At 38.1% G+C, this 24,142-nt stretch overlaps 1 protein-coding gene across 1 annotated transcript in view; it reads right to left on the bottom strand.

Moving 5' to 3' along the window:
- Window positions 1–24,142, bottom strand: part of CLVS2 (clavesin 2) — a 55,733-nt gene that overhangs the window by 23,786 nt on the left and 7,805 nt on the right. The window contains exon 2 of the mRNA XM_032185428.1: window positions 21,656–21,830. Coding sequence (XP_032041319.1) covers window positions 21,656–21,830 — 175 coding nt within the window. The remainder of the gene's footprint in view (window positions 1–21,655; window positions 21,831–24,142) is intronic.

Here is a 24,142-nt window from a genome sequence, read left to right as displayed (position 1 = left end):
TGGCCAGTGACACAACAAAAGGCCATGGGCACAAACTGGAACACAAGGTGTTCCTCCTGAACATAAGAAAACAATGAAGGAGTTTTCTCTTTCAGAACTGGCAGCTCTGAACAAGTCAGTCACTGACAAAAAATATAAAACCACTGATGTTACATGACATCTTTGTATCTGATATTTTCCAAAATTTCTTCATTTTCCTAAGCTGTGCTGTTTTTGAAGTTCATCACCAGCCAAAACAACAACGTGACAACAGAATTCTCAAGCTAAATAAAAAAAAAAAAAAAAAAAGATTTGCAGGTATACATTAATATTTACCCCATGTAATGTACTCAAGATCTTGGTTTGCCTGAGGTTGCTCATCTTTTCATCAGAAGTGCCTGCAGAAAATATAAATGGCTTATTCCACCTACCTAAAGTCTTACCTTACTCTGAAGGTTCATGCATCACATTCACTGGACAAGGATTTACAAAACGTTGATGCTGCCAAACTATCTGCAGTTAAGGCTGAACAGGTTCAGTTTCCAAAAGCTTGGAATGAGCTGCTCTCCTAGGTCTGGATCAACACATACCTGGGAGTCCAGATTTACAGAAATGCCAAAAAGGGGAAAGCATGCAGCTCACAGACCAGGGAAATTCTACAATGCTGATTAACTTCATCAGCAAAAGAAAGAAATTCAGTATTCATTTTGAGACTGTTTATTGCTCTGCTCTGAGGTCTACCAACCTAACAAAGGTTGATTGCAACTGAAAGTATGTCTTTTTTACAAATATAGCAGTTGTTTAATGAAAGGTATTGTTGTTGCCCATGTAATATGTTAAAAGTTTATAACTGTAGTTTGTAAGATGTTTATTGCTCTAATGTTAAAGCATTATTCAGATCTTAAGTCTAATGCAGTATGCTAAGACTGTGTAACTTTTTTTTTTTTTTTTTTAAATATAATGGCCTTAAAAGTACGCAAAAAGGTATTACTTCCCTCCCCTTTCTTACTACTTTTTTTGACTTAGCCACCTTCTGATTTGCAGCCCTATTCTACAGCATGGATTACATTTTCTGTTTTCTTACATTGTTTTCACTCCATTGTTAGTGGTTGATCCTAACAGGAGATTAAATACCCAGTACGTGGTGGCATATGGCACGCCTGAATGGACTTAATGGAAGGGAGAGACACCCTGAAGGCTGTCACTTGCTTCCCATCCATTAGCACCATCCACTGTACCATGCCCCACCATCCGGCACGTACATGCTATTAGTCACACAATCATGCAACCATCATCCACTTGTCATTCATGCTACAGCTGCAAATGTCCCTGCTGTGACTGCCATGTGTACCTTAACAGGAGCCTGAAAATACAGAACTCACTTCAGTGAGAATATTATTAAACATTAAGCCTTAAACAAGCTTCCACCTCCTTTTAACTGAACAGTCAAGAGTCATTCCTCAGCAAGTGAGAAAAATGACATATGACAAGCTGAAGCAAAATCAGAGCAAATATTAATGTGAGCAGACATGGCCTTTTTCAATCTGTCCACTCACAAAGGGATGTAGTTGTTGAGGGATTCTGAATAGCATGGTACAATGCTCTCACATCACTATAAAAATCAGTTAAACAAGTAAAATATTCTGTTAGGTGCTAACAGATGTGGGATCACAGCAAGAGATAAATACAGAGTCCTATAGATAAGGTATTTTCAACAACAAATGAAAAAATTCACACTGAAATTAAAAAAAAAAAAAGTCAAAGTTTTGAATCTGTGCGTGTATAAAAACATTATATCTCAAATATCAAATTAATATCTTAAACAGTTTATTACCATGGGTCAGTTTTCAGTAGCCTATTCACTTTAATTTGAAATAGATTAAAGAGCTCAGACCATCAGTATAGGACAGCAACAACAACAACAACAAAAAAAAGACATTTCCTATCTCAGAACCAGAATCAGTTCTTTGTGTCCTACTGGTAGATCAATTATGTATTAGAGCAGCTGCTTGACTTTTAATCCACATTAGTTCACAGACCTTGAGAAAATGTGATGTTACCATATGAAAAAGAGAAAGGACTAGAATAAGCTATATAGAAAAAGAAAGAAAAACAAATCAAGCAAGGGGCCAATTAGTCAGCCAAATGCCGGCCATGGAGAGACAGGCTGCCTTCTGCCAGCACAGGAAAATAAGAAATGCAAAGATAATTCACTTAAATTCTCTAAAATGTAATGCATTTCAATTGAAATAAACATCAGATCAATTTTAATATGTTGCATTTTTGCCCTTCTTTTTGGTAATTCAGGCAAAGGAATCTGCTGATGTGTATGTATGTGTACACTTTAGTACAATAAATCCAATTTCTGTTCTCCTTCTGAATGAATAACATTTCAAGCCACATTCTAGATATCAGACGCCAGCTGTATGCTTAGCCGTTTAAAGATCCTGGCTGTATATTTACTGAAATAGATAATTTAAAGCAATACTCCAGTCAGCTTTGCTCACTTTGGAGCCCAGCTGAAAAATATTCACACATAGCTGAAGCACTAAAAAGTCTTCCATTTTCTCAGCACAAATTCCTGCATCATCGTATCCACTACAGCCTTGCAGCACTAAAATTAAAAGCAGCATGAATATTTCAGTGTTTTTTGATAAGAATGCAGTAGATAAATCTGCCATATACTAAAGGCAAAGACAACCTTAGAATTTGAGTTCAGTGAAATACACGATGGAGGGGGATTAAAATAAAATTAAATTAAATTAAAAAAAGAGAGAGAGTGAAAAGAGACAGAGGGGGAGAAAATATCTCAAAAAGCTTAAAAGCTTGCTGGTTATTACTATTGCCCTAGGAACTGCAGTCTGAGTGCTGTAGGCTTCTATCCCCTTTTACAGGCAATGCTATTTGGATGAAGTCTATTTCCTGTGGTGCACAGTAGCCTCTCCTGGAGACAGGAACAGATAGAGCCTAGAGGTAAATGGGAACGTGAGGTATCTGAACACTCCATTCTGTACTGGCAGCCTTCCCAAACTGAAATGCTTCATTTTTGATCCATTTGATGTTTGTCTGCAGAAACAAAAAAAGGAAGGAAGACACTAAAATTTTCATTTAGTCCTGATGGAAAATTTGCAAGTCTTCTTAGAAAAGCTGTAGTCACAAAGGTTATAATATTTTTGTTTATTTTTTTTTTAAGGAGTAGAACATCCATGTTTTTATGTGTATGAATGCAGCACCTTGGAGCTATACTAATAGAGTCCACTTTGTTATTTACTGTGATGATATAAAATGCAAGCATACACCAAGATCAGAAATTGAATTTCATGTAGATCTAATGTGGGAAGATGTGATGAAAAAAGGACAGACAAGCACTGTCTGTGTGTCCTAAGACACCCTCAGTATTCAAACAGATTCTTTTGTTACTCTAAGCTGTGACACTGTTGGAAATGTTATTGCTCAGTACTGTGACTGTGACACAAGACCTGTAAAGGGTAAATCCTGGTGGAAGCTGCAGTGCTGCACAGTGGTTGTTGGCACTTCAGTAAGTGATTCTTCTCCTTCTGACTCAACTCTGCCCCAAAGCTCCCACATAATCATGTGAGATTGCTGTGCTTGCCGGAGTTGCCAGCTTTCAGCAGAAAAAAAGCAACCAAGGTCTTGACCACTTCTGTTTCTATAAAGTCCCATGGTGCCACTGTAGAAGTGGAGGTATTAACCCCAATGTTTTGGTCAAATAACAACTTGAGTAATCTCATTCTGCCTATCTAAATCCTCTCTACACTTTCAGCTGATTCCAGCATTTTTACTGCATCTTTCAGCTGCCTCAAAATGTCACCAAGCATTGAAAGACACCAGACATGACATGTATTCAATGCGAGATATGCTCATGTTATCGCTGCAAACACTTTAAACATGGAAGATCCACAGCAGTTAATAGCAAACGTGTTTGCTAGGCTCAGCTCTGTGATATTCCAGTTCAGCTCCACCACCTCCCCACAAGTGTGAGTGCAAATATCTCCAAAGAAATATTTGTCATATAGCACTCACTCACTTGAGATCTTTGGGGTCTTGCACCCCAGGAACCACTCCCAAAAGGCTCTTCACATGTAGCCATCTGTTTAGGATGATAACAAATTTAACAGAATGTAGCCATTCTGTAGCCTCAGCGGTAGGCAGCAGCCCTGGTAATGTCTAGTTTATTGGTACAGGCATAGCTGCTCTCTCTTAGAGACATTCTCCACTGGCAGCTGCCCATTATGAAACAGCAGGAAATGAATAAAAATATGAAGTAATGTAAAATTATGATCTCTCATACAAAGCAAATACATTTATTTTTGAATGTAAGTTATAGACCTTTTAAATTTTATTGATTACACAGACTAAACCTTTTAGATACCACTAATTAAACAGAGTGGCTACTCAAGCACTATGAGGTTAATTGTGTAAATACATTTTAAGATGTCCTGGGAGGAGTTTTCATCCACAGTGATCCATAGTGATCTCTACTGAATAGCTTTTTCTAAAGAAAAATCTTACCACAAAAATGCCTATGTTCATATTGTATGTTGTTGAAACTTTTTTTTGTCCCTATTCTGTATAGTCTGAAAAGCAGAATGGAAATGGCTGCAAGATGTACACTATTCTCTAAGCAAAGAACTTCCTAATTGTTACTGTCTTATCCATTAGTTCTTCAGCATCCCTATTCCTTTCATACAGGACTGAACAATCGTTTTTACTTAAGATAAATGTTAACCAGATAATCTTAAGATTAAACAAACACTATAATCTGAGCAACTGATACATGGATGACACTGTATTTTTAACAGGTAACTCAAGGATTTCAACCTTAACCAGGATTTATAAGGAAATTGGTACTTGTGGGAGGTGAGGGCACAGAAGGAGCCCAGCTATGCACATCACCCACAGGTGAAGGACGCCAGTGCTCTCTGACTGGTCCGAGCACACAGAGAACCTCAGCTACAGCAACACAAATACCTGATCCAGAGGAGATAGACCCTGCATTGGATGAGAATCAGGCCCAGTTTGATTACATAATTAACAAATCCAAAATCAATAATAATCCATGTGTAGCATTGTACATCTTCACACCAACAGTTATTTCTGATGGTCTTAAAGAGTACATTACCTGGGATGCGAGATTCTTCTTATTCAAAATTACATACCTGTCAGGAAATGGTTCACTATTACTATCTACTGAATGCTTTCTCTGTATGAGAGGCTTCATAAGCATAATAATAAAAATAACTTATCCCCTATCATCAGCAGGGTGAAAAGCATGCCCCAGTGTGAATATAAGCTAGGCTAACAGAGAAGTTGAATTCACAGTAAACAAATACTGTGATCAAGACCTTTTCATGGTTTTGCATTTCACAGAAGAAAAATCAATTTACAGGTATTTTATTTGTTGGAGTAAAGCTCTCTCTCACTGTATTTTTTGACATAAAAGTAGATATGTTCACAAACCAAAAAAAAAAAAAAAAAAAAAAAAAAACAAGAAAAAGTGATCTTTTCTAGAGTGCTATTGTTAAACAAGTAGTGACAGGTTAATAGAACCAGCATCAGTGCAGAAAGCTTGCTATGCACATTGTACTAGAGCATCAACTTTATAAAATAAAAGTATCATGGTATGATTATCAGGCTATGTATAGCTTATATAGTCCACATAAATTATGAATCTTCCCTGCTCTGTATCATACTGAGATGTGTTTTTCAGTACCACACAAAGCAGTAAAAATTACAGATGATATTCACTCTCAAAGCACATGCACGAGTAAGTGGGTGATCTACCATTGTTACAAATGAAAAGTGTTCCCAGAGAAGATCATACTGAGTTGCCCTGAACACAGCTCCTAGCCAGGAAGATAAGATACCTTTTTCTGAGACGTTGGATCTGAAATAATGCCTGAAGCAAGAATCAAACCAGAAGCCAAAATTTTGAAATTCAAGCAAGTAACTCTCTGTCCAATCTGGTAGGCCTAGCTTTGTTTAAATCCACATCAAATTGACACCAGTTCTGGTGATCTCTGTGGACAAGCAACTGCTGCAGGGCTTCAGAAGCACAGGAGGATGCAGGATGCGGATGCTGCGATGCACCAGAGATCACACATGGTGTGACCACAAAAGCTTGCAGATGGGTACAGGGCAAGAAAACATGTAAGGATGTCTGACAAAGAATGAGACAAGCAGTACACACAGGAAAGTTCTGACCTCCTGCATTGAAGTATTTTGCTTCACAGGAAGAGTGTGACAGAGGTGTGGATGAGCTTTGGCAAAAGCTGCCTGTGTGCATGTAAGCTGGGAGTCTTTTCAGCTGGTGTGGAAAGCAGCCTTCATTGTATTGCTTGTGTTAACTAGAAATGCAATTGTTAAAACTAATTAAAGATCTTTAAATGCTGGATTTGACTCACTGTTATGTAATGCTAAGGGAAACTTGGGATCTATTTTAGGAACCTGAAAATGAGGGCAAACCAAACAGCAAACAAAAATGAAACTCTACCCCAAGTCATTACCGCACAGCGGGTACACTCCATGCCTGGGTTTCACCTGTGCCCCTGACACTTCCACCTGTTACCTTGGAAACCTACCCAGTGATGTGGCTTTTCAGCACCAGCTCCTCTAATTGTACTCCTGATGACATTTTCTTGCAGTGACGGCTCCTGTTCTCACCCCCTCTTCTTCCCTTGTCATTTTCTTTAGCATATAAACGCATTACAGCATCTTTCACTGTAAAATATCTCTTTCTATCACTGCTCGTACCGCCTCTATTCTAATTAATTCTTCTCTAATTAACGAGAATTAATTGTTAATGCTCAAGAAATGGGATGCCCTCAGTTACTGCATTACCCCTTTTTCTCTCCTCTCCACTCCTCCCCAGCTTCCCCATGCCACACAGACTGCTCTCTCCATATCTCAACGCTGTATGTCACCCTTCCATTTGCAGCCTTCCCCTTACTTTTGTTTGTTAGTTTGATTCATCTGTTAACTCTATTTCAACTTCAGCAACTGTCCAGTTCCTGTTTTTACCACACTGCCAAAGACCTCTTTATCCCCTATTCCCATTAAGTGTCATCCCTGCAGAATTAACTTCACTTGCAAGTGTTTAACTGTCATCTCCATGCTGAAATGCACTTCCCTATACATGTTCTGTCTTCCACAGACAAGCCCAACGTTTCATACTGCTTGGCTGAAAGCTCACTAATAGCACCAAGCTCAAATTCTCTGATTTTATTTTCTGTAGTGTTACTGCAATCCCCCCAAACATTCAGCTAATCAAACATTCTTGTAATTAACTGTAAAGTCCTGTTCTCCTCTAACACCACAGCTCCCACTGCAAGGCCACCACCTTCCCCCACACAACACTGTAGAGAACTTGACCCTTCTTTCTATTCTACTGACACAGGGTTTGTTGTTGTTGTTGTTTTGTTCGTTTGTTTGTTTTGTTTTTAATTATTCAGTTTAAGGGTTGGTGGTGTTTTTTTTTCTGATCACATTAGGTTTGATGCGTTCACTGAAGCTGTGAACTTCAGTCTATGTTGGAACGATCAAACCCAAGAAAGGAATTACAGGAACATGGCTTCCACAAGAAAAAACAGGGAAGAAAACCAGGCTGGCACTATGTGGAAGAGAATGCTTGTGGTTTATGTAAATCCTGACTGAATCTGACTGAAGTCCTATTTTAGTTTTTATTGAATTCTCAAAAGGAAAACAAACTTCTGAATGAGGAGGGGTAAAACTAAGTAACATCTAGCCCAATTTAAACAGCAGGAAAAAAAATATATAATTTTTTAAACTGTCTGCTTTGCAGAAAAAATATGTCTCCTGCAATACAATATGTGAATCAAAGCAGATTATGCTTTGAGTTCGCTGCAGAACATGGAACAAAACAGGTTATTCTAAACCAACCTCCCTGTCAGCCTGCAGCTGATTCAAACTCTGGAATGCCAAATAAAAAGCTGAACTGCATGCCAGAGCTTTGCTCACACCATCCGGTCTTACCTCAGGAATAGGGACAGATGGTACCACTGACTCAGAAGATCTCCGAAAGGCTCCCTTCTCACAGCAATAACCTATGTGCAGCCCTGTAACAGTCTGTCATCCATGCAAGCAGTATTTTTCAAGGACATGAGTGTGAACCTGGTGCTGGTAGGAAAACACAACGGAATGCTCTCACAGATCATTTCTCCTGTTGTGACCTGGGCAATTTCACTTCTGCACCATTTCACCAGTACAGACCTATGTGTGAGAAGGCAAGGCATTGGCAAATAATGCTTGGCAACAGAAATTACCACTTAATGTACTTCTTTTGACTAAGTTAAAATTGTCAGAAATGTTTCTAGGAAGGAAAAGCTCCAGGAAAACATAAAAGGCTTGTGAGCTACACTTCATGGTTTTAAAGAAAATCAATCCAAACTATCTGTTAAAAAAATATCTATATAGATATATAGATATATAGATTCTGCTTTTATATTTTCGGCTTGTGTTTTTTTTTTGTTTGTTTTGTTTTTGTTTTGTGTTTTTTTTTTTTCAATTAATGTATTTTCAGAATGAAGCAGAGCAGTTGTAGCTTTGTTCCTTAATGTCTTTTCAAAATCTTCTACATTTCCAAACTCTAAAATTATGGTTTTTCTATTTCTAATCTAGGAAAACAAATATGAAACTGCTATTGCAATTCTTTAACCAAAAAGCAAGCACATCACAGAATAGATAGATAGATAGATAGATAGATAGATAGATAGATAGATAGATAGAAGACAGAGAAGCACTGGCTGAATATCTAGTCCTCTCTATGGGCACCTATTAGTTGAGGACAAGGAAACAGAGAACAAAAATTTGCTTTGGTAGAGCAAAACTTGGGCAGAAACAAACTGCTGAGAACTGTGCAAATAATAACTACAGTGATGTTATTCTTAGAGCCATAATGCTGTAATAGCATGAGCACATTAAGGTTCATGGGGAAGAAGAGGTTTCTCTTATTAGACAAGATAGCACAGAATGACACAATTACATATTGACCCAAACTGCTATTTTTGGAGACTATTGGAAAATGAAAGATTTAGATGGCACATTTATGTCCCTCAATGGTGATGCAGATATTTCCACTCCTAATTCAGTTCTCAGCTCAGTGCAACAAACTTGTCAGTCACAGCCTACTCTCCACTTGCCCTCCCAACTCTGTGCACATTGCTTGTGTGGTGTCTAGATGCTCTACAGCCCACTCACTGCTCTTCTGCATTCTGAGGTCCTACATTTTTCTGAGTTTCAACTGCTTTGAGTTTCAACTCATACTCTACTCTGGTCTTAATGAAACTCAGACCCTGTCATGTCCTCCCACACAAGTCTACTGGTACATCTGATTTGTACACAATTTGCAGTTATCCTAAACTGATCTGGTTACTCAGCTGGTTCAGCTCCTTCCAGGTCTGTCTTTTGGCGATTTTTTTTCCCAAACAACTTTCCTTTGCACAGGCCCCAAAGTACTCTGCCCTCACTCCCTTCCTCTTCTCTCCCCATCTCTCAGCCATGACATCCACCTCCACAAATACAAATTTAATCATCTCTGCACTGGTAGTTCACATGAAGAACTCGTCTCTAGCGTCCTCCTGTTCAATAATTAAAATTACACCTGTTGCTCTGGCCAAAACTAAAAAATACCTAGCTTTTGTCTAAAGCCCAATGTACCAAGAAGAGCCACTAAAAATTGCCACTCTTACCTCCATTCGCCAACACTGAGCATAATGGTGCTGAGCTATTCATCATACTCAGGCCCTAGCGTCATACTTGATTTTGATCACACTCAAGTACCACACGTTTCTGCTCTGTTCACATCCTGCAATTTATGCCTTCATGGTACTGCTTGGATGATATATGTGGTTGGTAGAGTGTGCTCACCAATGCAGAAAATTTTTCTTTCCAAAAACACAAAGTCATGCCTTTTATATTTTTTTCAGAGAAGACATCAATGCTGCAAATGCATTATTTTTTCATTGCAGTCCTCATGTCTGCTTTCCTAGTCTGTGATTTAATGAAAGATTAAAGACTAGCTTATGAAAGTTCACCACGGCAACTGCTGATGTCATCGGGAACTGTATTCCCAATTGGGGCTTAAAGAAAGATGAAGACCGTATTGATAATTGCCAATATTTCTAACATTATTCATCTAGCTAATTAAGGCACAACCCTCTGCCTCCACCTATGCTTAAGACTGAATGAACAAAAAATGTAGCATTATTAACATTCTCAGATATTGCCATTATATAAATTTAGCCCAGAGAAATTAACTGTTCATGGAAGGTACAGATTATTTACTCCTTTCCTGTTCAGCAGCAGAAAAACAAAATTATTTATGCAGCTATTTCAAATGCCATGCCTTTGATTATCTTACTAGGGAAAAAAAAAAAAAAAAAAAAAAAAAAAAAGAATTCTTCCTCAGAATTCTTCCTCATTGTATCCCATATGCTGTAAAATGAAGCAAGATTTTTATCTACTTAATTGTAAGCACATTTAATCATGAAAGGAAAGGAGGCACGTTACTAGCTTGAACAGCTTTGCATGTAAGTCTAAGTAGTGATTCTCCTCCTTGCTGTTTGTCACCTTTTTTTTAGAATAGGTAAGTCACCAAAGCGCATGTGTGTTCCCCTTTTGGATCCTTCAGAAGCATGTTACAGGAGGTTGTTCCTTGCTCCACCTTGCTACAGCAACCCAAACACACTGTATTGAAATGCAGCCAGCCCCATGTCATGCAGATACACACAGTTAAGGAGAATACCTGACAAAATTAAAAAAATAAAAATCTTGGGGATGGAGCATGGGGGTTTGTTTAGGACTTCCAGTAGATATCATGAGGAAACAACAATGAAATCAGAGGAGGAAGCAGAGATCTGTACATGCAGAAAATATGTTACATGGCCTTTAAGAAACACTAGCAATAAGTATAAATGGTTAAGCTTTGTATATCTACCACAATCACAAGTGTTTGAATGACAGGAATGAAAATGGAGATCGAAGGACCACCTTTTTCTTCCTGTATGTAAGTGAAAACCCTGAGACTTGGGACTGTGCTGGAGCCCTGGACACATAGCCAAGAGGCTATGTAGTCCTGCTACAAAGTGTTACGGCTTTCTTCAGAGAGGGACATCAGAGCTCATTACAAAAATGCTGTAAAGGCTGTCAAAGAGCAGTTCTTAAAAGAAGGCATTTACAGTCACCATATGAAAGTAAAACAATTCATCAAGATTTAATGAGAGAGTATATCAATAGGATGAAGAAGAAAATATATAGTAAGGGTAACCTTGCAAGTAAGATGCTATTGAGTTTGATTTCCTTTTTGAAACTTGAAAAACACACATGGTCCTAGCTGTCCCCATGGATCATCAAATAGATTCATACTTAATTGGCTTTCCATGCAGGTCTCTTTAAGAGCTTGAGTGCTACTTTCATTTGATACCACATTGATTTTCTCTGAAGTTTCCTACTATCATGGCTACCCTGATCAATTAGTGTTCTATAAATAGAGTGGTCAGATTCCTCTCATTGGTCTCATTAAATTGCACCCCTGCTGAATTTCTGTGAAGAACAGAATTGGATCATACTGATAGCAGTAGTATGAAGATGCCCTCAGGTTTTCTAGCGAAAATCAATTGCTGAATATTCCTAACAAAAAGCTTTGAAACACAAGACCCAACTTGCAGCAAACCTTACTTGCTTAAAAGGTTTATATCTTAAAACCACCAGGGATAAAGGATGGGAAAATAAATGGTTAAAGGGATCAGCCAGCTCCTCGCTGATTCTTAAGAACCAACTTACATGAGCAAGCTAATAACAAATACACTTGAAAACACAATCTTTAGCCACAGATTTTGTGGCATTAGTGTCAATCATAAGAGGACTGAATACTTATTTTATAGCCAGAACTCAAGCCTAAACTGTGAGGCACAACATAAAATGTAACCCAAGAAACTGCAAGCACTTTGACAAGAGCCAGAACTGTTCTGAGTGAGATGCTGATATAAGGCTTTACTAGTATTGAACTTTTTTTTTTTTTTCATTGAATCTACACCCAAATATCCACCAATGGGATAATAAGTGTAGCCACCTCAGATTTCAGTCCATATCTATGTTTGGATATTCATTAAATTTAGACAAACATATGTGCTCAATCTTTTTATTACAGAAGACGCTGGAAAAGGTTACAAGCTCTTTCTCATTCCATGTAATAATAACTCAAAAGACTGTTTTAAAAATGTGCTCTGATCTTTGCAAAATATGCAGAAAATGGATGGAAAAATCTGTTTTGCTTTGGGTTTATTTCTTTTCTATTTGCTTTGTTGTTGTTGTTTTGTTGCACTTTTATTACTGTTTTTAATGTATTATCCATTAGATACTCTAATCGTAGTTGGGAGTGTTCTAGAAAGTTGAATTTTTAGAAAAAGTTCATACTTAACTTTTTCCTTTAAAAATATTTATATTTTAATGTGTTATAAATCTAAACTTTCAGATCCTGAACTATTTTAAAGCACTGGATTAGCACCTATTTAAACTTAGTTATGCCAATCAAAACATATGAGAATTGAATTGTCCTATTTTTTTTTTTTCATTATGAAACATGAAATGAGAGAAAACCATCACCAGCCAAACAATATAATTTCATGTTTTTGTGGCAGTACCCCTACAGGAATCTCCCATGTGTGCTTTTTCAACATTAGGGAGATATCATAACACTGCTTTTCCTGCATGACAATCGCTTATAGCCAACGAAAATTTTTGCTTAGAAGCAAAGTCAAATTGGATTCAATAAAATAATTGTCATAGGAGCTGAACACTTCTGAAGGACTATAAACAAACAACAACAAAAATAACAATAAATTACAACGTATTGTTTTGAAGAGCAACAAAGGTTCAGCTGTTATGCCATGGACTAAGTGCAACGGCAGTATATACAGAAGACAGTAACAGAAACCCAACTGTGCACAGCCCAATAAGATCACACAAGATTTAGGAACATCAGAGAAAACAAAAATGATCCAGCATATCCTTATAAGGCAAACCTCATAGAGGTGTATATAAAATGGATTGATAACACTGGCAATCTGGACACATAAAGAAGTAAATTTAAGTTCCCCAAATAAGAAGAATCTCATTGATTTTCATATCAAGAAAGAAAACACAAATCTCACATTCCCACCGGCAAATGAGACATAAAGAACCTCCACAGGTCCTGATTCTAGATCATCACTGTTGCAGATATTTCTTCAAATAATTCCTTTATTTGGGTTATTGTGAGACAAAAACAGATCCTCACACACCAGCTCCATACTCTCTGGCCTCAACAGCACCAGATGAAATAATGAAGTGCTTATAAGGGGTGACATTTTGAAACAGAAAATTTAGGATTAATGCTGAGAGGAAATCTAAAGAGAAAGAAGTCATGGAAAGGTTTTCAAAGAATGAGCCAGACATACTTTTAAGACTTTAAATTAAACTGTGTAAAGTACTAGAAAATATAATACATGAGAGCTAATCTTACCTTAGCAGGAAGGTGAACTATGATCTTAAAACCCGTCTTCGGTCCCTGTCTTTATGATTTAGAACAAATTAGCTTTATTTCTGAGTGACCTTATGAGGAAGGAAATTATTTATATCCCTCAGGAACTTATGATATAGAAGCAAAGAGAAATATGTAGGTGTTGACTGAGGATGATCACTTCCAAAAATAACTATATATTTTGAAATTAAGGAATGGTTGTTACTGTATAGTTGTTGAACTGTGGACTACCAGAGACAACAGAAAGTCAATCATGGTGCCAAAATTTAATTCCCTACACCAAGTTCGTGCTACAAGCCCTACTTTTTCATGCTGGTGCCACTCACCTCAGCATAATACTAATTTTTCAGCTTAATCAGGGCAATGCATTTATTGTCATTATTTAATACTGATAGATTCTGTTTCCCAAGGGGAAAAAAGTGGTTAGCATTTACCAAAAAAAAAAAAAAAAAAATATGCATGTACAAAAAGAAGCTCTTCTATTATCTTTTTCTCAGGCTGTAATAACTCTAACTGGATGCTCTTTTCTGTTAAAAGAACTGATGGAAAAATGGCAACTATTTCACTGGTCTGTAAACTAATCATGGCTGACTTGTTAAAGCAGAATTAAAAAATGGGTATGAGTAAATCTTTTCCCAGATCATATCATGTCATTCCACTACATCCCCCAGAAGTTCCTGTCATCTTCTGCTTGGCCCCATGAGCACTGAGTCATATATACCAAGCACACCAGCTCCAGTCTGAGTAACTGCAGCGACAGTTTCCTTAACCACTTGCTGCCTAAAGGACTCACTTCAAATGTCAAATGATCAGGACACACTCTCTAGTGCTGCTTTCTGGAATGACGTGAAGAGCAATGGGAACACTGGCTGTACGGAGATCTGAAGTCCACAAAATGCTCAGATCTCCTTGGGAATCTAAGATGACCTTAGCGTGCCATGCAATCACCCACAACAATAGATATTGGGGCATGCCATCAGGACACTGAGACAAAAGCCCACATCAGTGAAGACTGGTACAAAACTAGGCAATGTGTAAAGGAGTGGGATGAGGATCTGAGGAAGTGATAGGGCTAGGACAAAGGCTACTCAGAGGGCAGGAGGAACAGGCACAAAAGTCTCTGCCAGCTAGATCAAAGAGCCTGAATAAAGCCAAGATCCCTACAACAAATCATGCCTTGCTTACAACAAATATCTGCAAAACACTGGCAAAGTGCCCACTCTCTTTCTCATGTTGTTTCACAGGGATGATGGCAACCCTCTACAGTCAGTTACTCTGCTAACTCCAGTGGCAGTGTTTCTGTGGTAGATATTTAACTCCATTATGGATCCTTGCAGCTTTCAGTAAGATGCCACACAGCAGAGTTTCTGGGGGTGAAAGAGGAGCTCAGTTTATTGCTTGCTACTACTTGTTTCAAAGAGGCAGCAGCCCACACAGAGCCATATTCAAAGAGCATTTAATGAGGAGCTCTAAATATAGGCCATGCTAGAATTCAGGCTCCTGGTTTGAGCATTGGAGATCAAATCTTCACATCTTGAATCCTCCTGATGGCAAGTCAATGGCAGCTGGACTGGGAATATATAAAATATGTCTAAAAATCAAGCCACTGTCTCATGGCCTGTCACAGTGGGCACCACAAATTAGCAGATGCTTTTAACAGTAATATTTCACTGGAATAGTTCTTAGCTGAAATAAGTAAACAAACAAATAAATAAATAGGTAAATAACTAAATAACTGATAGATAATTGTATCCCGCCATCTTAAAAAACATGTTTGTGAAAATAAATCACTATTTAGAAGGCATTCAATGTCTTTTTATTGATGATCATCATAAAAGAATCTGGCAAGGAAATGAATTATTCTTGCTTCAAAGAACAAGTTTTTAACAGCCTGGACCATGCTGAATAATGGCTATGTCAATACAGACATGTCTGTAAGCAATTGAACTCAAGCTCTGGCCATCAAGTCCTTTCTTACCTGGCAGGTTTAGCCCATCCAGGGGTGAGAAGCCAGAACTAACAGTCAGCTCCAGCCCACCCTTTTTCCACAGCAAATTGCCAGCAAGCCTTTTTCATGGCCTTTTAAAAGTAAAAGAGATCAAATATAGATAAGCTCTTTTAAAATAATGAACTCTTAGTATAAATATCCAGTTCTGCTGCTGCTGCAGAACATGAATTGAACTGATACGAATTGTGCTGTTTACAAGCACATTCCTTCAGTCTCTGAGCTGGTCCTGGGTTCAGGGGACTCTGACATTTACAGAGTTTAACTATCTTGAGCCTACTACTTTTTAACGTCCTCCCCAGTGCAGGACCCTAATCTCAAAAACTGACTGAAAACTGAAGCAGTAAAGTCAAGTTTTCTGAGTTATCTTGCTGTTTTTAAATTGGGATTAAAAGATATTTAAAAGTCGTGTGTGTGTCTGTGTGTTTTATAGAGCACTCGACCATGTAATTATGTGAAGTCAAAATACTGTTTTCAGAGGCATCCTTTGTTCTAGAAGTTCCTAGCCTACAAATTGTTGACAGTGCAACCTGTTGGTTGTAGAGATGTAGTCCAAAACTAGGTGGCTGTTCCATCTTACCCTGCTGCAGCAAATCTGATTGGGGTTATTATGCTTACAATTCACAAGAACAACTGTTTTAAAGATGTTTTGGATAGCAATAGTAGCTGGAAGCATGCTGTCTTTGTGTTCTTTCTATTTTGCTTTCACATTCAGAGTAATGAGTATGTTTTAGCTTATGAATCCTTCCTTTGTAACAAAAAATTAGTCACAATCAGCTGAAAGACCTGCCTTGTCCCCCAAACACTATCAGTCTGTCCCTGTAAACATCCTCAACTCAAAAGCAAGATTCTTCTGTCTTCTGCAACAATGCTGTTGATATATGTTCAGTTTCCAATACAAATGTGTATCATCTCCTTTTCTCCGTTGTTTCATTTAGATGAGAAGCATTAATACTCAGCCACCAATAACTATGCAATTTTGCAAAGCATTTGGAGGTACAGCCTGCCTGAGTGACAACATGAAAAATGAGTCTGTCATGTATGCAACTACCATTATGAGCTAAATAGAAATCAAGCATTTAAGAAGGATTTGGTGTTCCAGGTCTTAGAATCCTGAATATCAGTTAATCAGTCATCACTTAATGTGTCTCATGCATGCCCACAACTTTCTATTTTGCAAAACTCATTTACAGTTACCCCCCAAGCTGCCTATTGGACCTAATACTAAAATGGAACTTTCAACATAATTTTCATAAATTTGAATTTTTGGTCTTTGTCACCTTTTTTTAAAAAAAAATTACTTCTGAAAACAGTGGTGTCCTAATACTTGAGAAAAAGCCCGGGTAGCTATAAAAGGACAATCACAAAGAAAAGAATCATACCTAGAACCTCTTCCCTCCTGCCCATGTCCCCAGCTACATATTAAGGCAAAAGAGATCATCAGAGAGACAGGAACAGTAAAATGAAAGAAAGGTTATAAGGGCGGGGAGAAGTATATATGATTTAATTATATCCCACCAAATGTCCATCTAACCCTACATCCTCTCCTTAAAAGATGAGTGTCTGAAGCACATACAAGACAGACAGCTTATGTGATATTTGCAGTTGGCATTCACCTCATCTCCAACTGTGTGCAGCCCAACGAATTCCAATCCTTTATGAGGTTTTTATGTAGTTAGTAATCCTCAGTTTATTTCTGTTTCACTAACTTATCCATCTTACCTGAACACAATATTTAGCACCCAGAATTTCCACAGCAAGGCATACCACAAATTATTGGCTACTGTATAAAGAATCACTGTATCATATAAATCACCATGTCCCTGTCCGTGGCAGGGGGGTTGAAATTAGATGATCTTTATGGCCCATCTGCAGCCTGTCAGCTCTTTCCAGCCACCCAAAACATGTTTTGTAACCCAGTCTGACCTCAGAGGGACCCTGCTTTAAGCAAGAGTTTGGTGTTGCTGATTTTCTGAGGTCTCCTCCAACCTGGATTATCCTGTGGTTTTATGGTTTTAAAGATACCTGTAGTTTCCCTCCACATTTTTTTTTTCTTTCATCCTGAAGAATCCCAGACAATTAAGTTGCTCCTTATATACCAGACCATACATTTGATTATTTTCTTTCAGTTAATGCTTTCCAGTTCTAAATAGTCTTTCTGAGACAGAAAATCTAAAGCATCCACAAAGTTCAAGATGGAAGCAATTGCACAGACGTATGCAGTGGATTCAGCATGTTTTCTTCTCTCCATTCCTATCCTTATAATTGCTAACATTTGATCTGCTTTTTGACCAAAGTTATATATTGAGATGATATTTTCTTAGAGCTATTTACAAGACTGTAACTGCAAGGTTTCATTCTCATGTATTAATAGCTCAGAGTTCATCACTACCTATTTAAAGATAGGGCTGACTCTGTTCTGAGTTCTCAAGAGTTTTTCTTTCTATGAGAAAAGTAGCTGAAGCACTCAGACTACAGCACCTTGCTGGAGAAAGAGACAAAATTTTATAAAATTTTTAGTTTTGAAAAGGACTTATTCAAGACACCAGAGCATTGTAACAAGATATAACATTTCCTGCTTTCAGGAGCTGAGCTGTTGAGTAAAATGAGCTCATTCACAAGCCCAAATTCAGCACTCAGAAAGCAATAAATGGGGAAAAGAGGTCAACAAAAGACCGTGATTCACAGACACCGGCCTATTGAATATTCTGGGAAGAGCCAAGACAAGGTACCAGAGTCAGAGTTTAGGTTTAGGTCTTACTCCTCAAGTAATGTTTGATACTCTCATCTCTCAGGTTTCACAGCCCTCGACTGTTAGGTACTCCCAGGTGACTAATCCAGACAGATCCTTCTCAGAAAATAGAATATCACATGTATTTGCTTATGTGCTTATTCTTCACTACAGAAAGTATAGGGGATCTACATTTTAATTCTCCTTCTCATAGACTAGGAGCAACATAAATCCTGTAACCACCAGCATCCAAAAGGAAGAGTATCACTTTCTTCCATTAGGACAAGGCCAATGAATCAGCTGAAACTGCAGCATCAAGAATCCCAGCTGAGTGCCCCAACCTCCACAGGAGTCAGTCACTGTTTCTTGGCCAGTAAACCTCCTTGACCTAAAAATCAGAAGTGGACTAAATTGCAATGGTTGAATGGTACAGTAAAATTGGGATGGATAGGCTGGAAATTCACATCAGTTAATCATTGAATCACAGATGATCACTGGCCTTTACGATTAAAAATGTCATGGCCAAGAGGCCTTTTTCCTGAAAACAACTGCAGATACCTAGGAGGCTTTTCTAATGTATAAAAGTCCTTTAGGAGTATGCTTCTTTTCATACTTCCACTTAACACATATATGCAGATGAAGTGTAAAGCAGAACCTGTCTTCATTAGAAAACTGTATATATTTACTTACTATACTTTCAAAAGCAATTTCCTAAAAAATAAGCAGTTGTGAAGAGCCCAGAAACACCATAGCTTGTAAGCAGTTCGCTTTGCTACATGCCATATTCAATATGGCATGCTCATATTTGCTTCCATGCTCAACATGGAAGTTAAGCAAATATAATGCAAATTTAGTAGATTTCATGGAAGAGGCAAAGGGATTTGGTCAACAGCAAATTTAGCGGTCACTAATCCCACTTCCCCTGTCCCTTCCCACCCAAGTGAAACAAATGTTTAAATTCCCCAAATGGTAAAGTTCAGCATCTTGAGCCCTGTTAAACCTTATAAGCCAAAGTAAATTCCATTTTTCTGATTAAACCTAAAGTACTTACAAAAATCATAAACAAACTGTGTTCATGAGTTTTTCTTGTTCTTTGCCTTGAGTAAGCACTTTTAAATTTAATATCATTCAGAAAGATGATTCTGCTACATATTTTTGTCCAAAATGAAAGAAAAAATAATCTCTGTTGAGGGTAAGAAAATGGAATATTTCAAGAATTAAATATTGTAAAATGCAAATAAATGCATCCCTTGCCCAGAGTGTCTCTGCACTATCTTTTCACCATGCTCTCCTCTTATTTCCTTCCTGATCATAATTATTTTTGAAGGGAGGTTCTCTGTCCAAGATGCTCAGCACAGTTGTCTTCAGCCCTTTTCATTAATTCTAATATAACGCTACATAAAAAATGTTTATTTAAGTAATATATAAATAAATAAATAAAGACAAGTCCCTAGGTAGTATAACAACTAGCAAAACATGACTAGCAAATCGGTTAATTTTGCTTGTATAGGAATGTTAGCCCTCAATCCCTCAGTCCTTCTCCACCCAAAATGAAAGAGTGTATTAAAAGAGCCCATCTAATTGATTTCTGCAAAATCATAGAATCATAGAATATCCTGAGTTGGAAGGCACCCATAAGGATCATCGAGTCCAACTCCTGCCTCCACACAGGTCTACCCAAAAATTCAGACCATATGACTGAGAGCACAGTTCAAACACTTACTAAACTCTGTCAGGCCCAGTGCCTTGACTACGTCCCTGGGGAGCCTGTCCCAGTGCTTGACCACCCTCTCAGTGGAGAATCTTTTCCTAATATCCAATCTGAACCTCCCCCATCACAAAAAATTGTGATAAAAGGCCTTGTCAAAGTTGCTGCTTACAGAAAACACGTCACACATTAGGTCAGACTACTCAAGTGTTGGGTAAGTTTTACCTCATATTTGCCACTTCAATGCTTTCTCATTCCCTCTTCTGCAGCATTTTGTGCCCGATTTTACATCCCTAGACTGAACAGGACTGGAGAGAGTGGGCAAAAAAATGATGCCCTGGGTGATAGCCACTGTCAGACTGGAGATATTGGGGATTACAGACTTCACCTCAACTCACCAATAAACTATATGGGGGCTGGAGAACAGAGTTCCAAAGTCCAACTGAAGTTTGGTAGATCATATATCATACTTTCAGATGTAGGTCATATATCATACCTTCAGATTCACTGCAGCTCTCGTCAAAAAAAACTCTGATTCATGTCCAAGTAGAGACATCACCATTTAAAAACAAAGACTACTAAAGTATTTATTCATGATCTAAATGAGAAAACAATGGTTAACTTTTAAAAGCAGCACAAAGAAAACAACGTTAAAAAACTATAAAAGAAAACAGCACTATTAAAGTACAGATCTCTCTGCTGTCTTATGATGTAGATCTCAAGACCATGGAATCACACCGTTGTATATGGAAGAACAACAAAATGAAAGTTCAAATCTTCATCTCATGACTGTCACCACCTTTCTCTGTGCAACAGCAGGCTGGATGCTGTTTAAGCCATTTCAAGATGTAGATTAAAATTCCATATTCCTGCTCCATGTTTCTTCAAAAATAGCAATATCAAAGTGAAGAAAGTTCAAAGTTTAGGTTGCTATTTTGCTTTATAAGTAATAAAAATGTATAAATGGTAAAAATATCACTGAAAAGAAATATATGTCCTTGTAAAACCAGAGCACACTGCCATGTGTGGCAGTGAATTACAGGTATTTTTAACACGGCACCTCAAGCTTGTACAGTAAACAACTACCTCACACATTGCAGGTTTTCATTTTAATAAGCATTAAAGATCATGGGTCAAGAGCTATGTGGTATCCTTTCCACATATGTGCCTGTGCTGTGTAAAGTACATTTACAATGAGTAGAAATAAATTTAAATCACTGCATGCTCAAACCTAGAAGCTGCTGTCCAAATTAATCCTGATCAAAAAAGTCAAGCACATGCTGACCTTACAGTGAGTAAATAGTCCCAGCTACCTGTCTCTTCACAGTGTGCCACACTTTTCAGGGCAAGTGATATAGTGTGAGCCCATCTCCAGCGGAATCTATGAAACAAATGACCTGGGGAGGCAGCAGAACCACACACTCCATTAGTCCTGTCCAAAACGACAAGATAAACTGATTACTTGCAACTTGCTCCAGAAGCTATGGTCTGAATTTACAGGAAGTCAGCCACATTGGGATAAAGACAGAGAAGTTACCTCTTAGTTATTGCAAAGAAGGCACTTATACACTAAGAGTTACTGCAGTTACCATATTGAATTCACAACTTAGCTTCATCCAAAAAGAGAAGGTGGGGGGGAGGGTATTAGGAAGAGAAGGAAAAGAAAAACGTTACCTGAAGGCCTTCTATGGCTAATCTAAGCATGCTTGGTGTGAGCTTGGAGGCCTGCTTGAAGGTGAAGTTGCTCCAGTCTATAATCAAAACAAACCCATTCACTTGCAGCTCGGGGTCTTCTATCATGGCTTCTAAAGAAAGAAGTATGGCGCGCAAAATATCCACCAGTGTGTACCTGTCAATGTGAAGGGGAGAATTAGTTAGGCCATGTATGCCAAGATAGGGTAAGAGCACAGACAGGGAGAAGTTCTGAGTGTTCCTCTGCTTATCCAAACAGAAAGGGATGCACACGTAACCTCAGAAGCTAGGGGTATGTAAAGCCAGGAAGGTCTCGAAAGCTCAGTTAGTTGACTTCATCCTCTGAAGCAGGATTATAGACATCTAAACCATCAGCTATCCAAAAGAAAAATACAAGAATATAAAATACCAATTTGTCTGTACAAATTTAAAACAAGTAAACAACAGAAAGTTTGTTTTCCCCAGGAAATAATAGGGGAAGCTTTGTTTTCCATGATTCTTCTCTTCATTTAAGAAAGTTTTAGTTTGATTTTGAATTTGATTTGTTTGACTAGGATAAGATTTTTAATATTCTCCTCTATATTTTTCACTTTTCTGAGATATAACTTTTTTCTAATATTTTACTCTTCTGAGATCTAAAGTTTGCAGGTAGTTTGGTATGCTCCCTCTTTTTTGTTCAGATTTTTTTCAGCAGGGAGAGTGAACTGCACAAGCAAAATTCTTCTCTGTAATTTCCCTATGGAAATCCTCAAGACTCTGAAATTCTCTATTTCCCTTTGGCAGGGGAAAAAAAAAAAAAAAAAAAAAAAAAAAGGCCATTACTGAAAATGGAAGTTCTTCCTTGAGGGATCAAAGGTTTGATTGTTTCTGCAGCAGGTACAGTAAAGCAAGTTTGGTGCACCCTGCCTGCCCTGGGCAAAACTCCCCAGCGGGGAATGGGCAAAGCCTCAGGAATAGCAGAGGTGATGCTACCCCTCTCTCCAAGCAGCACAGCTCCCCAGCCCAACCATGACATCCAGTCACGGGGGGAAAATGACAGAGTTGCTCTTGAGGCCCCTCAATGACCAAACAAATAAACACCCTCAGCACCACTACCAAAAAAAAAAAAAAAAAATCATTTATTGGCTCTTTCCTGACCAAGCTGTATGTGAAATGGCATGTGTTAGGAGCATTTTGAAGCAGGAATACTACAAAACATTTCACTGGCACTAAAATGGGCTTTTTGATTATCTGCAGGCCAGTCTACCTATCTGCAACAACACAGGCATGCAAAGGCAGTAGAGGCACTTAATCAAAGTGCGTACTAAAAATCCCTGTATGATCTACATTTTGTACAACTGCCAGGACCTGGATTAAAGTGTGCTTATCCTGAGGGAGTGAGGTGTAGAGCATTGTGTTCAGAGGCAGGGGCTGGGACAGAGAGTGGCCAACTGCCTCCAAACCCTCTGGTTAGCACCAGAAGGTGGTACAGTTCTCATAAATAGTATTTTTTTTTAATAAAATTAGTTGCAAATACACCCTGTAAGAGACCTTCCCAGGGGAAAGGTGCCACAGAGGAGGAAATTATATCAATTGATGATTCATTGGGAGAGCTATTTACAAATGTCCTCAGTATGAGGAAGATCTACTAGAACTCATATTTACAGGAAAAGCATTAAAAATACTCAAATCATAAAATTAGCTTAACCCCACTTGCCATTTATACCACCCCATTCAAAATACTCATTCTCCAGGAGAGAAGCTCCACAAAGCAGATGGCTTCTGCAAACACCCAACCTCCAGTCCAAGAAGATTCCCATGTTCTCAATATAGATCTCTGACATCCTCCCTAGGAACTTTATGAAGACATCACATGCTTTGGATTAATAGTTCTCTGGTAGCATAAGGCTGCTAGAAATCCCATGCATTAGACATAAGGATGCTTTGATCAGTCCTCTAAGACAGTCCCTAAAATATTTTATGTATACCTAAGTGATACATGTATAGATGTATATATGCAAACACATATATACATAACAATATTCTTAATTTGTTCAAGACAATGGAAAAACTGTCAGGTATCAATGAGGCCAGGACTTCAGACACCACAGAGAGTAACCAATAGTCACAGGGCTGGGTCTCCACAAATCTGTGCCATATTCAGCATAACTCCTATTTCATGTTTGCTTAGTGTAAGAAATACAGTCCACAGTGCAATGACAATACTGTATATTTTCCCACAGGAAAAGACAAAAGGTTGTCCTCTCAGTGAAAACAAGTCCTGAAGAACACAGATCTAGCTAAAAGCAAACAAGAACATTTTCTACCAAAGGAAGGTATTTGAAGTACTCTTTTAAGTCTAAAAAGCCACATTAAGAGAATGCAGGGACATGTCACTAAGAAAGAAGCTTCTCCCCTCAAATACCCTTTGTAGCAATTAGTTGTAAATAGGAGCTATCTTTCATTCTGTAATGGACATCTTCTCTTGAT

Source organism: Aythya fuligula, chromosome 3 (assembly GCF_009819795.1).
Source record: "Aythya fuligula isolate bAytFul2 chromosome 3, bAytFul2.pri, whole genome shotgun sequence".
Lineage (NCBI taxonomy): Eukaryota > Metazoa > Chordata > Aves > Anseriformes > Anatidae > Aythya > Aythya fuligula.
This window is presented reverse-complemented; position numbering and strand designations above follow the sequence as displayed.